The 14,142-nt window shown below is 35.7% G+C and overlaps 1 protein-coding gene across 1 annotated transcript in view; it reads left to right on the top strand.

Annotated features, from left to right (window-relative positions):
- MSH4 (mutS homolog 4) overlaps window positions 1-14,142 on the top strand; it is a 90,466-nt gene that overhangs the window by 26,243 nt on the left and 50,081 nt on the right. The window contains exons 7-8 of the mRNA XM_043460944.1: window positions 4,029-4,201; window positions 9,542-9,609. Coding sequence (XP_043316879.1) covers window positions 4,029-4,201; window positions 9,542-9,609 — 241 coding nt within the window. The remainder of the gene's footprint in view (window positions 1-4,028; window positions 4,202-9,541; window positions 9,610-14,142) is intronic.

The following is a 14,142-nucleotide window of genomic DNA, read 5'->3' as shown; positions in this document are numbered from 1 at the left end:
TACGCTAGACACAAAAGGTGAAGTACCTAGAATAGGCAAATTTATGGCAACAGAAAGTAGACAGGTTATCAGGGGCTGGGGGAACTGGGGAATGGGAGAGTTATTGTTTAATGGATTCAGAGTTTATGTTTGGGATGATGAGAAAGCTCTGGAAATGAATAGTGGTAATGGTTGCACATTATTGCAAGTATACCTAATAGCACTGAATAGTGAGCATAATATGGTTAAAATGGTAAAATTTGTGTTTTGTATGTTTTACCATAATAAAAAAGAAGTTACTGTGTGCAGAATACTACAATGCTAAAATAACCAGTTTTAAAAGCATTAAATACGGGAAATTCAAGGGGCTACATAATCATTTGAGAAGGTGAAGTAGTTGAAAATGATAAAAGTGGTCTTTGTGTATGACTAGATTGCTGGTTTTATTGGTTTATTATTAGCTTCAGTTAGATGAATATTGATGGTAAACATGAATGAAAGGGAGAATGGGAGATTGCTCATGTGTTTGTGCATATGTGTGTGTTTCTGTGCACATGCACATACACACTGTAAACATGAGGTTTTTATAAGATTTCATAATGGTTGAGGTACCTAAATTAGAATCGAAATGTCATTAGAAGATAATGTAATTAACCTGTGGTGGTGTTTATAGTAGGGATAAACTACATAGTTTAATATGGGTTCAATTTGGTACAAAGAATTAGTGAGTAATGGTTTATCTCCTTGAGGAATTATAGTCTGGAGGAGGAGACATATAGTATCATAGGTCATTAACATGTACTAAGTACATCAGGCCCTCTGTAGCTGAGGGACCCACAGTTGGTTGAAATCACAGATATGGAACTTGTGGATATGGAGGGCCCATGCTCAGGGCTGGTGCACTGGGAAGACCCAGAGGGATCGGGTAGAGAGGGAGGTGGGAGGGGGGATCGGGATGGGGAATACATGTAAATCCATGGCTGATTCATGTTAATGTATGACAAAAACCACTACAATATTGTAAAGTAATTAGCCTCCAACTAATAAAAATAAATGAAAAAAAAATACAAATTTTAGTATTAAGAGTATTGAATAGAATAAAGAGTGCTTTAGACAATTGAAGCCTTAAGGTGCTTGTGCCAGTTTCAGAGCTGCAGTGTTTAAATATTTCTGTTGCTTTGTGCGTTCTTATCTTATCTTGGCTTTACTTTCCACTATATGAAATCTCCAGACATATCTAATTTTGTTTATTATTTACTTCAGTCTTCAAGAACAGTTTAGATCTATCTAGGTACTGTTGGTACTACTTTTAGTAAAGTAGGAATATTACTGTATATAGTACTTTTTGTCATCCATCAGTGTAGTGACCTCTGTACCTTTGCAGTTCCACTGGATAATGGTGATCTAAAATTATAACCTTTTAAAGGAGAATGTAGTTAATAGTAGTTTTTCCTTTCCAGCTTAGTGAATAAGTAATATTTTTTCTGTTGCCTGGAAAAAGATAAAATAATACCTGAATAAACTACTCTATTGTTGACTTTCTAAGTTAAAATAACATAGGGTAACATAGACAGTCAATAACTAAGGCTGGTAATTATTACAAAGGGTTTTATACTCAGTTTTACTTTGGCACATTTCATAATCATTGTTTGACCATTGTCACCATCAAACATTGCTTGAGTTTCTGCTATATATTAAATGATAGGATATTTGACCTCCAAGAGTTCATAGGAGTTGAGAGGAGAAATTGAGGTCTTTTCCCTGATTTAAACCAAAGAATATTAGGTTGAAAGATGAGCATGCTACCTACTGAACTATCTGAATAGCTCTAATGCTTCTATGGACTTGTCACTTGTTCAGTATAGTTTCCACCTGTGATTTCTATAGCAAATGGCAGGTTTAGGTGTGCTCCCTACTTCTCTTGTTCCTGCAAAAGCAAGTTCTCAAAATTATACCTGTGACTTACCTATGATAACCTTCTCCCGACTCCTAGCCAGGGCTTGATTTGAGTAATTTCTTAAAAATGTTTAAATTGATATACCAAAAATTTGATAGTCTGATAATTTAAATCATTGTTATTTCCTTTCTTCTCTTAACCCAAATTCATTATGTCAGTAAATCCTCTTGACTCAGCCTTTAGAGTACATTCATATTCTGGGTCTTGTCTTATAATTTCCAAGTCTACAAACTTAACACCATACTTTCACTGCTCAGTTGCTCAGTTGTGTCTGACTCTTTGTGACCTTTTGGATTGCAGCCTGCCAGGCTCCTCTGTTATGGGATTTTTCAGGCAAGAATACAGGAGTGGGTTGCCCTTTCCTCTTCCAGGTTATCTTCCCAACCTAGGGATTGAAGCTGCATCTTCCGTGTCTCCTGCATTGCAGGTGGATTGTTTACCTGCTGAGCCACCAAGGAAGCCCCCACAACCCTAATCCATACCTCCATCATTTTAGCCTGGACTACTATATAGTATAATAGCCCCTAACTTGTCTCTCTGTCTTCTTCCTCTCCCTACAATTAGTCTGTTCTCAACCTAGTGGCCAGAAAGTGATCCTTTTAAACCAGAAATTACATCTTGAAACTTTAATGCTTAAAAGTCTTCTAGTGCTCCCATTACCTTTAGAATGTAATTCAGACTCTTTACCATGGCCTACAAGGACTTCTTTGTTCTGATTTCTTTCAACTTCTTTATTCATTTCCCTTAATTCTTACTTTGCAGTGCTCCACCAACCTTGATCTTTCTGGTTCTAGAGCCAGGAAGACGGGTGGTGGTTTAGTTGCTAAATCATGTCTGACTCTTTTACCACATGGACTGTAGCCTGCCAGGCTCTTCTGTTCGTGGGATTCTCCTGGCAAGAATATTGGAGTGGGTTACCGTTTCCTTCTCCACCAGGAAGACTACCTGGGCTTAAATTGCTGTTCTGTTTTGCCCCTTTAAACTGATAACTCTTTTATTATTGTTGTTCATTTATTTGGAAACCTCAGGCAAATTACTTAATTTCTTTGTGTTTCAGTTTCTTCCCTTATAAAATGTGGTTAATAATAGTATCTAGCTCATACCATGGTTATTAAAATTAAATAATATATGTACATTTATTAGAATAAGGCCTGGCATATACTTTGTGTTCAATATATTAGCTATTCTCACCATCATTGTCATAATTATTCCCCTCTCATCATCATCTTGGTATGTATGTCTTAATTCAACTGTCAGTTATAAATATAGGTCTTTCTCAACCAACCTAACTAAAGCAACCCTTCTTGTCATTCTCTGTACAGTCCTGTTTGTTTGTAATAGTTTCCGTACCTGATATTATTTTCTTTCTCTTTTATAATTCTCTAACTTCATAAATTAGAACAGAGTGATGATATAAAATACATGTTTTATCAGTGTAAAGTTCTCTTCCCCCTTAAGTATGTATTATTGATATCTTGTTATTATTGATAGAATGCCATGGACTAGAACATTTTATATTAGTCTGAGTATTGTAACTGGTCTATGAAGAAAAAGTCCTTCACTAATGCAAGAAGATGCTGTAGATCCTGGTTAATCAAAGTGTGCTTCACTGACTGACAGCATACTTGAGAGTTTATTTAAAATGTAGATGATCAGACCTCATCCCAGACTGAATCAGAATCCTCATGTGATTTGTATGAATATGAAAGTTTGAGAATCACTATCGTAGATTATAGGATTATTTTAAAACTATGTGGGAGAAAGCAAGGGTGGGACAATATGAGAGCATAGCATTGAAACATGTGTATTACCATATGTAAAATAGATGACCAGTACAAATTCAATGCATGAAGGAGGGCACCCAAAGCTGGTGCTCTGGGACAACCCAGAGGGGTGGGGTGGGGAGGGAGGTGGTAGTGGGCTTCAGGATGGGGGATGCATGTGCACACATGACTGATTCATGTTGGTGTATGGCAAAAACCACAATATTGTAGAGTAATTAAAATAAATACATTTAAAAAAGTTAAATTACAGTTTTATTGGTTTCTCCTTTGTATACTTAATGAAATTTTCCTAACTTGTGTTTTTAAAGGAATAATCACACACTCTTTGGTGTTCTAAATTATACTAAGACTCCTGGAGGAAGTAGAAGACTTCGTTCTAATATATTAGAACCTCTAGTTGATGTTGAAACCATTAACATGAGATTAGATTGTGTTCAGGAACTGCTTCAAGATGAGGAACTCTTTTTTGGACTTCAGTCAGGTAAATATCATCTACTTTTACAAATGCAAATTATTAAAAATATATGTCTTCCTAAAATGATACCAGTCCTGTTGGATTAAGGCTCATCCTAATCATGTTATCTTAATTTGATGACATCTGCAAAGATCTAGTTTCCAAGTAATGTCACATTTGGATACCAGGATTTGGGATTACAAAATTTCTTTTGCGGAGATGCAATCCAACTCATGAGGTAATAGAATTGCCCTTGGCACCTATTCACTGGCATGGCAGTGCAATTTTTTTGTTAAATCTTTAAGTGGAAGGGCAGTTTATCTGCACTGATCCTAGTCTAGTTTCTGGATTTTAGCCACTTGATCTGTCTTCTGTATCCCCACCATTGTTGTGGTGGTCTAAACTGAAGTACATGAAAATCTAGAAGGCATTTAGAGTCTTTAGGTTTCTTCAGTCCAATTCTAAATATCTTTTAATTAGTATAATTTCTTCAAAATTCTGACATTATACTGACTGTGACTGCATTTCCAATGTTGCTGATTAAGTTCATTTTTTTCTATGTATTCCTGTGTATTTTGTGAGGCTTTGGAAAAGGTGTGAAAAGGCTTATTTTTAACCGGTCACCCTTGTGGTCTACAGCAACATCTTATCTCTATTCTACCATTCATCACCTGTTGAAAAACAAATTTTATGCACATACTGTCTTCTCTCATCACCTCATTTCAATCAGTCCTCTTTCTGTGCCCACTACTGTACTGAGACTTCTCTTGTCAAGGTCAGTGTAGCAGACATTGTTGGTTTTCTGTCCGTATTCCCCTGGGTCTCTCTTACTTTTCTCTGTGCCTCTTTCCCTGCTCTGTGTTCTTTGCTGCTAATGGCCTGCACCTGGACTCTCTTTAGCGGTCTACCCTCAGGTATTGGAGGGCTGTGCGCTAAGCAGAGAGGGTCAAATGTGCCTTGTGGGCCCTCAAATGACTGAATAGTGTGGGAATATGAAAGCCTAACTGCCTCACACTGTTTTGGCAATAACCATGAATGTAACTTAAAGTCCAGAAGTTCTACTACAGCATGAACTGAAGTTACCTTCCATAGAATTTTGCCTGAAATTATGCTTTTGCTTGGCTTTTTTTCCCTTTCCTGTCCTTCTCTTCTCTATTGGTTTCTCATGGAAGCAAATTCTTAATCTATTACTTGCATATAAATCCTCATTTCAGAGTCTCTTTTTGGAGAACCAAGCCTAAGACATTTGCCCATAGTCTCATTGTTGTTAAATTTAATGGGCACATATTAGTTCTGTTTGGGGCTTCCCAGGTAGCTCAAATAATAAAGAATCTGCCTGGAATGCGGGAGACCTGGGTTCTATCCTTGGGTCAGGAAGATCCCTTGGAGAAGGGTGTGGCAATTCACTCCAGTATTCTTGCCTGGAGAATCCTGTGGACGGGGGAACCTAGCAGGCTGCAATCCATGGAGTCGTAAAGAGTCAGATATGACTGAGCGACTAACATACACACAGTTCTATTTGAAATCCAACTTCTCTGGTACTGCCAAAATCTCTCCTTATTGAATTACTGCCTTTCTTTGCTTCTGTGATTATACAATTCGATTTTCCTCCTACTTCTTTGGAGTTTCCTTTTTTTAAAGCTCTGTCATTCACTTCTTTAAAAAGTTTATGACTGTCCATCTCCCTTGTAATGTTATCTTTATAATTTACAAATAGACTGCAGGACTGTAGACCGTCTTGGAATGTCTTTAGAAAGTTCTGTCATTGCTCAGGTAACAGAGTGAAAACCCCAGAGTCCTTCCTTTCAAATGGAAGAGAGAAAGATTTCTGAGTCTTCTTTTTAGGCTTGTTTTCCTTTACTCATTCCCTGAATGCTATGGTGCTTCAAAACTATGTCTTAGGTTGCCTTTTTACTTTGTATTTTCTTATATGATTTACCCATCTTCTTGGTCATATCATCCAGTTCAGTTCAGTTCAGTCGCTCAGTAGTGTCCAACTCTTTGTGACCCCATGAATCGCAGCACGCCAGGCCTCCCTCTCAATCACCAACTCCCAGAGTCTACCCAACCCATGTCCATCGAGTCAGTGATGCCATCCAGCCATCTCATCCTCTGTCATCCCCTTCTTCTCCTGCCTTCAATCTTTCCCAGCAATAGGGTCTTTTCTAATGAGTCAGCTCTTCGCATGAGGTAGCCAAAGTATTGGAGTTTCAGCTTCAGCATCAGTCCTTCCAGTGAACACCCAGGACTGATCTCCTTTAGGATGGTCTGTTTGGATCTTCTTGCAGTCCAAGGGACTCTCAAGAGTCTTCTCCAACACCACAGTTCAAAAGCATCAATTCTTTGGTACTCAGCTTTCTTCACCGCCCAACACTCCCATCCATACATGACTACTGGAAAAACCATAGCCTTGACCAGACGGAACTTTGTTGGCAAAGTAAAGTCTCTGCTTTTAAATATGCTATCCCGGTTGGTCATAACTTTCCTTCCAAGGAGTAAGCATCTTTTAATTTCATGGCTGCAACCACCATCTGCAGTGATTTTGGAGCCCCCAAAAATAAAGTCTGACACTGTTTCCACTGTTTCCCCATCTATTTGCCTTGAAGTGATGGGACCAGATGCCATGATCTTAGTTTTCTGGATGTTGAGCTTTAAGCCAACTTTTTCACTCTCCTTTTTCACTTTCATCAAGAGGCTTTTTAGTTCCTCTTCACTTTGTGCCATAAGGATGGTGTCATCTGCCTATCTGAGGTTATTGATATTTTTCCCGGCAATCTTGATTCCAGCTTGTGCTTCTTCCAGCCCAGCATGTCTCATGATGTACTCTGCATATAAGTTAAATAAGCAGGGTGACAATATACAGCCTTGACATACTCCTTTTCCTATTTGGAACCAGTCTGTTGTTCCATGTCCAGTTCTAACCGTTGTTTCCTGACCTGCATACATTCACATACCTGTAACTTCCAAATTTACATTTCATGCCCAGATATCTTTACAGACCTTCAGCCCCAAGTATCTTATTGCCTACTGAGCACTTATTAGATCTTTCTTAATCACTTCAGATTTAATGTATCCAGACTGTGCCATCTTTCCTTCTAAATCAGTCCCTTTTGATTTCAAAGGATAGCTCTACATCCAAGCTCTTAACCAAACCAGATGACCAACCAGAAGTCATTCTTGACACTTACCTTCTCTGAAAGTAATCATCAAATTAAAGTAATCATCAAATATAAAGTCTCTTTTCTATATATTTCTTATAGGTATTAGCTTCTATTCCCAGTGCTGCTGCTCCAGCCCAGGGTACCATTTATCTATAATCTGATTTATTTCTGCAGCCTTCTATTTGGCCTTGTCCTCCAGCCTTGTTCTTTATAGTCTTTTCTCTATATTGGAGCCTGAGTAATCTTTTGAAATTATAAATGTGAACATATTACTCTTTATTAGTTTCTTCCTATTGATGTAACAAATTACCACAAATTTTGAGGCTTAAAACAGCATAAATTAATTATCTTATAATTCTGAAAGTCATAAATCAGTTTTACTGGATGAAAGTCAGTTTGTTAGTGGGTCCATTTTTCTGGAGGCTCTGGGGCAAAATTGTTCCCTTGCCTTTTCCAGTTTCTAGAGGCCTTCTACATTCCTTGACTCATGGCTCTTCCTCTGTCTTCAAAACCAGGAGAATAGTTTCTTCTCTATTTTCTAGCTTCTGCTTTTGTCGTTATATCTTCTCTCTTTGACCGATCCTCCTGCCTCTCTCTTAGAGGGACTCTTGTGATAGATTACTTTGGGACAAACAAATAATCCAGAATAATCTCTCCATTTCAAGAAGCTTAAACGTCATCTCATCTTCAAAGTCCCCATTACCAGATAACATATATAAAGGTTCCAGGGATTAGAATGTGGAAATCTTTGCAGGGCTACCACATACCCACTTGCATAAAATCTTTCAACCTCTTCTAATGCTTTTAGGATAAAACCCAAACTCTTCTGGATGGCTTTCTTTCTCATTTCCCACAGCACCTCTTGTTACTTGTCACTTTTCATTCTGCCCTCTTCTAGTATAATTGAACTTCTTTTAGTTACTTGAACATATCATGTCTCATGTTCTGCTTTAAAAACTTTTTAAAATTTAATTAGTTAATTAAATTTTGTGGCATGCAGGATTTTAGTTCCCCAACCAGGGTTGAACCTGTGCTCCCTGCATTGGAAGTACAGAGTCTTAACCACTGGATTGTCAGGGAAGTTCCTAAATTTAATTTATTTTCAGAGGGATATGGTTGATTTACAATATTAGTGTCAGGTGTACAACATAGTGATTCAAAGTTTTCATAGATTATACTCTGTTTAAAGTTATTACAAATTTATGGCTATATTTGCTATGCTGTATAACATATGCTTTATAGCTTACTTATTTTGTACATAGTAGTTTGTAGCTCCTAATCCCCCATCGACCTCTTTTCCCTCCTCCCTACTCTCTCGGCATTGGTAACCACTAGTTGGTTCTCTGTATCTGTGAGTCTGTTTCTGTCTTGTTATATTTGCTCATTTGTTTTAGTTTTTAGATTCCACATATACCTATTTGTCTTTCTTTGCCTGATTTATTTCACTAAGTGTAATATCCTCTAGGTTCATTCATGTTTTCACAAATGACAGAATTTTACTGTTTTTGTTTATGGCTGAGTAGTATTCCATTGTGTGTGTATACATGTATACATGTGTGTGTGTGTGTGTGTATCACAACTTTATTCACTGTCTCTTGATGGACGTTTAGGTACCATATCTTCACAATTACGAATAATGCTGCTGTGAACATAGGGGTACTTGTATCTTTTTGAATTAGTATTTTTGTTTTCTCTGGATATATACCCTGGAGTGGAATTGCTAGATCATATGGTAGTTCTATTTTTAGTTTTTTGGTGAGCCATCTCATCTTTAAAAGATGAGAACAGCTAAAGTTCAGAGAAGTTAGGTAACTCCTGGAAAGTTACATGGTTAGTGGTTGACCGATGCTTTTAGACTTTTAATCTTACCTTTTAAGTATCATGAAGAAAAGTTAGAGATAAAAAAAGTGGGAAATTATGATAAGCAACATCTATAAGTCAGAGCAGTAGAGTTTCAAGAAGGAAAGGGGTGATCAAAATTTGAAGTGTCAAAATTTGAAGACAAATTCTGAGTAATCAAAGTTAGGAAAAGAACACTAGAATTTATTATTTTATTCCTGGTAAATGTAAAATGGATGAAGACAATTAAAACTGGTATTTGAAGGTAAAATTGTGCTATATTATTATTTGGGGATAATACTTTATATACTCTATATTTTAAACTGTAACATAAAGTTTAACTACTCATATTTTCTGTTTATTTCAGTTATAGCAAGATTTCTTGATACAGAGCAACTTCTTTCTGTTTTAGTTCAAATTCCAAAGCAAGACACAGTATGTATACATGTTATTTTATTATATATTATGTGATATAACTTGTCTTAATATGATGTAACAATTGGAAAATATTAAAGTCTTTTGGAAAAGTACTTAGTCATTACTATCTGAAATATTTTTATGCCTTTTTAAAGGAAGCTTTTCTCCTCAATGTGTTATCATATATGATATACTTAACAGTTTATTAATTGAGGAATTGACATATTTCATTTATCAAATATTTATTTAAAGAGTTTGGACATAGTTTTCAAAAACCTTGGATTACAAGACATTTGCTTAATAAACTAGATAAAAATTATGTTAGTTCCAAGGTCCTTTAAAAGATGATCATTATGTAAAGTTTGATTAGTTAGTTTTCCAGTATGCTTAACCTTTAAATAGGAAACAAGGCTTTGGATTTTTACAAATTTAAATACTTAGTGCCTATAGGCACATTCTATAAAGAAAATAATAGATGGTTTTCATTTCTCTTTAAAGTGAATTGAGAAATATTTACTCTAATGAAATATATTTACAGTTAACCCTTGAACAGTATGGGGGTTAGGGCAGCCTCTTCCCCAACCCCAATGCAGTCGAAAACCAGCATGTAACTTTACAGTCAGCCTTCTGCATCCAAGGGTTCTCCATCTGCAGATTCAGCCAATTGGATTGTGTTGTACTCTATTTATTGAATAAAATCCACCTATGAGTGGACCTGCACTGTTCAAACCTGTGTTGTTCAAGAATCACCTGCATATTTTTGCTCAGGTGCTTAAAAAGGAAAGAAGTCCTGTATCAGAATTTTATTTGAAATTTGATTACTTTGCAAAACCATTGAAGGCTTATCTATATTTAGGAAACCTTTTCATATTGTAGAGGAAATACTCTTAAGGTTCATTTATAATAAAAACATCATTATATGGAAAAGTTTTGGCTGTTGGACAGGAGGAGAATTGGGAGTTTCCTTAAATAATTGAAACACTTTAAAATTCAATATATACAAATGACAGGTAACCTGGAACAACTGAAATCTGAAACAAAATTAATCGATACCGTACAATGAGGTTAGAGGCATTCCTTCCACTTCAGTTTCTCATAGTGTTTGTGTATAACTCGTGTTAATATTATTTCTTCCTTAAATGTTTGGTGGAATTCACAAATAAAGCTGTTAAAACTTGGAATTATTCTTTGTAGGGAGATTCTTGAGTATAAATTCAATTTCTTAAATAGATACAATGCTGAATTATTCAGGTTACCTGTTTCTTCTTGAATGAACTTTTAATTAGGTGTTTATTTCATTTGTACTTAATGAGATTATTGGTATGTTACAATTTAAATCTGCCGTTATGGTACTTTTTTACATTTATCTCACCTATATTCTCTTTTCCTTTTCTTCTGCCTTCTTTTGGTTTAAATGGATATTTTTATGCTCCCATTTTACTCCTCTGTTGATTTACTGGCTAAGTTCATTGTTTTTTTATTTTAATGGTTGCTTTCAGGTTTATAGAATACAGCTTTAGCTGAATTCAGTCTACCTTCAAATAATATTGCATCACTTCTCATGTGGTATAAGAACCATAGAGTAGTGGCAACAAAAGCAAAAATAACACAAGCTGGGAATACATCCAATTAAAAAACTGCTCAACAGAATATATAGAGAGGGTTCTTCACTTTACTTCTGAATATGTTGTTGTTAACATGTGTCATTAACCTTTATTTTTTAACCTCTGTACTGGTTTAGCAGTGTTTTTGGAGCCATCAAATATTTTCAGACTTTCAGAGATTTAAAAATGAGTAATCAATTATTAATATAAACCCAAAGCACCAGTTAGCCCTTATGATCTTTTGCCAGATGTCCTGCTTTGAATGGTATTTTCAAATGAAAATTGTCTTAAGTAACAGTTTTACTTATGAATGACATGTTTTAACACAGAAAAAATGCAACTCAATATAGGAATAGGAAATGGCTACTCTGTACTTACAATTAATATTAGTTTCTTGGGCCTGCTGAAACAAATACTATACCCTGCATGGCTTAAAACACTATAATTTTATTGTCGTAGGTCTGGAGAGTAGAAGTCTGAAATCAAGATTTTGGCAGGGCTATGTTTTCTCTGAAACCTGTAGGAGAATCCTTTCTTACCTGTTTCTAGCTTTTGGTGGTTTGTTGGTAATCTTCAATGTTCCTTGATTTGCTGCTATATACATTTAATCTCTCTTTTCTTCATCACATGGTGGTCTCTCTGTGTCTGTGTCTTCACGTGGCTATCTTTTTTTTCTTATTTGTTTATTATGTTTTTGGCTGTGCTGGGTCTTTGTTGATGCACTCAGACATTTTCTAATTGTGGTTAACAGGGGCTACTCTTTCTTGTGGTGCATAGGCTTCTCATTGCAGTGGCTTCTCTTATTGCAGAGCATGGGCTCTAGGGTGTATGGGCTTTAGTAGTTGTGGCTCATGGGCTTAGTTGCTCCATGGCATGTGGGATCTTCCTGGACCAGGGATCAAACCCACGTTCTTTGTATTGGCAGGTGGATTCTTAACCACTGGGCCACCAGGGAAGTCCTTCACATGGCTGTTTTATTTGAAACCAGTCATATTGAATTAGGAGTCTATCCTATTACAATATGATGTCAGCTTAACTAGTTATTTCTGTGACCCTAGTTCCAAATAAGACTGCGTTTTGAGGTACTGAGTGTTTAGACTTCAAAATATCTGTTTTTAGAGGGGGATACAATTCAACTCTCAGCTGTGTGTAAGCAAAGACTTTGTTTCAGTTTTATTATAGGAAAGAATTAATTATCAGGTTATGCCTGAGAGCAGTCTCCTTGTTGTCACATTGTGTAATGTGTAATGTGTAGTATAATTACATAGTCATACATATACATGCTTTAGTGTCACGAGCTATAAGAATTAGTAATATACAGTTGACCTTTGGACAACATCAGGCTTAGGGGTGCTAACCCCTCTGCACAATTGAAATTCCTCATATAATTTTTTACTTCCTCCAAACTTAACTATCCCTGATAGCTCAGTTGGTAAAGAATTGGCCTGCAATGTGGGAGACCTGGGTTCGATCCCTGGGTTGGGCAGATCCCCTGGAGAAGAGAAAGGCTACTCACTCCAATATTCTTGCCTGGAGAATTCCATGGACTGTAATAGTCCATGGGGTCACAAAGAGTCGGACAAGACTGAGTGACTTTCACTTTCACTTAAACTTAACTATTGATAACCTACTGTTGATTGGAATCCTTACTGATAACATAAGTAGCTACTTAATACATGTTTTGTGTACAATATGTTTTTATACTGTATTCTTAAATAAAGTAGGCTGGAGAAAAGAAAATGTTAAGAAAATCGTAAGGAAGAGAAAATACATCTCCAGTACACGTATGTGTTTATTTTAAAAGATCCGAATTTAAGTGGATCCATGCAGTTCTAACCTGTGTTGTTCAAGGGTCAGCTATACATATTTTTTGCATTAGATCATTTCTGGTTTTGTTAAGAAAGGAGTATCATTTTAGCTAACTAGCTCTCTGGGAAATATCTGTGATTAACTAACCAGCTTCTGTAATCAATTTGACTATCAGATTTTAGAAAAGCCAGGGGGTTTGGTATAAGGTAATTCTGCACACTGAGAATCTAAAATCTTTCTTCTTGTCCAGAAAAGGCAATCTGTAACTAGCTCCATAAGGTTATTAAGGGCCAGTGTTACTTATCTTTTTTAGTTTTGGGGGGACCAGTCATAGTTGTAAATTTTTCCTAACCAGCACATATGTCCTTTGTGGAGGTTTTTTTAAAAAAATACTTTTCAGATGAGATTTACTAACTTTTAAGGAAACTTATGCAATATATTGACTTCATACATAATTCATAAATTTCAGTCTTCCTTATACTGTTTCTCAGTTGATATTTTTCTAACCATCTGGAGATTTATTTAAATGAGACTTTAAAGTAATTTAATATAAGCATCTATATCTTAATTAAACACAATATTTACTAAATTAGTTCAGACTTTTGCTGGTTAAATGGCATGATTTGCTTAAACTTGTGGATGAACTAAATGTTCTGTTGGTTGAATTTTATGATTGGCTTAACCTTCTGAATGAACTCAATATTCTCTGAAAATTTCCAGTGTGAAATTTTTAACCCAAGATGAATTCTTATATTTTCTGTTAAGAACATTGATTTTTAGAAAATGCCTATTTTCCAATCATAAGTATTCATTGAAAATCAAACTTAAACTTCTTATTTTAATTAATCCAGATGTCTTTTCTTTTTATGTAGTCTTTATAACCTTACTGTTTAATATATTTCATTAAGAATGTCTGTATTTTTCATTATAAAACATCCAAAGTACTTCCTCCCACATTTGAAAACTTTGATATTAAATAATTTTTTCAAGTTTTACCTAAGTTTTAATTTTTTCCCATTGATTTCAGACTGCTGTAAAGAGTATCTAGGTCATGGCTCTTTCTTTAATTAATTCAACAAGTTATTTTACCAAGCACTGTGGTGAGTGCTAGGGAAATAATAAGAAGTAAGTCTCTAAT

Source organism: Cervus canadensis, chromosome 2, assembly GCF_019320065.1.
Source record: "Cervus canadensis isolate Bull #8, Minnesota chromosome 2, ASM1932006v1, whole genome shotgun sequence".
NCBI classification, from domain to species: domain Eukaryota; kingdom Metazoa; phylum Chordata; class Mammalia; order Artiodactyla; family Cervidae; genus Cervus; species Cervus canadensis.
The sequence above is the reverse complement of the archived record's forward strand: the minus strand, read 5'-3'. Positions and strand labels throughout refer to the sequence as shown.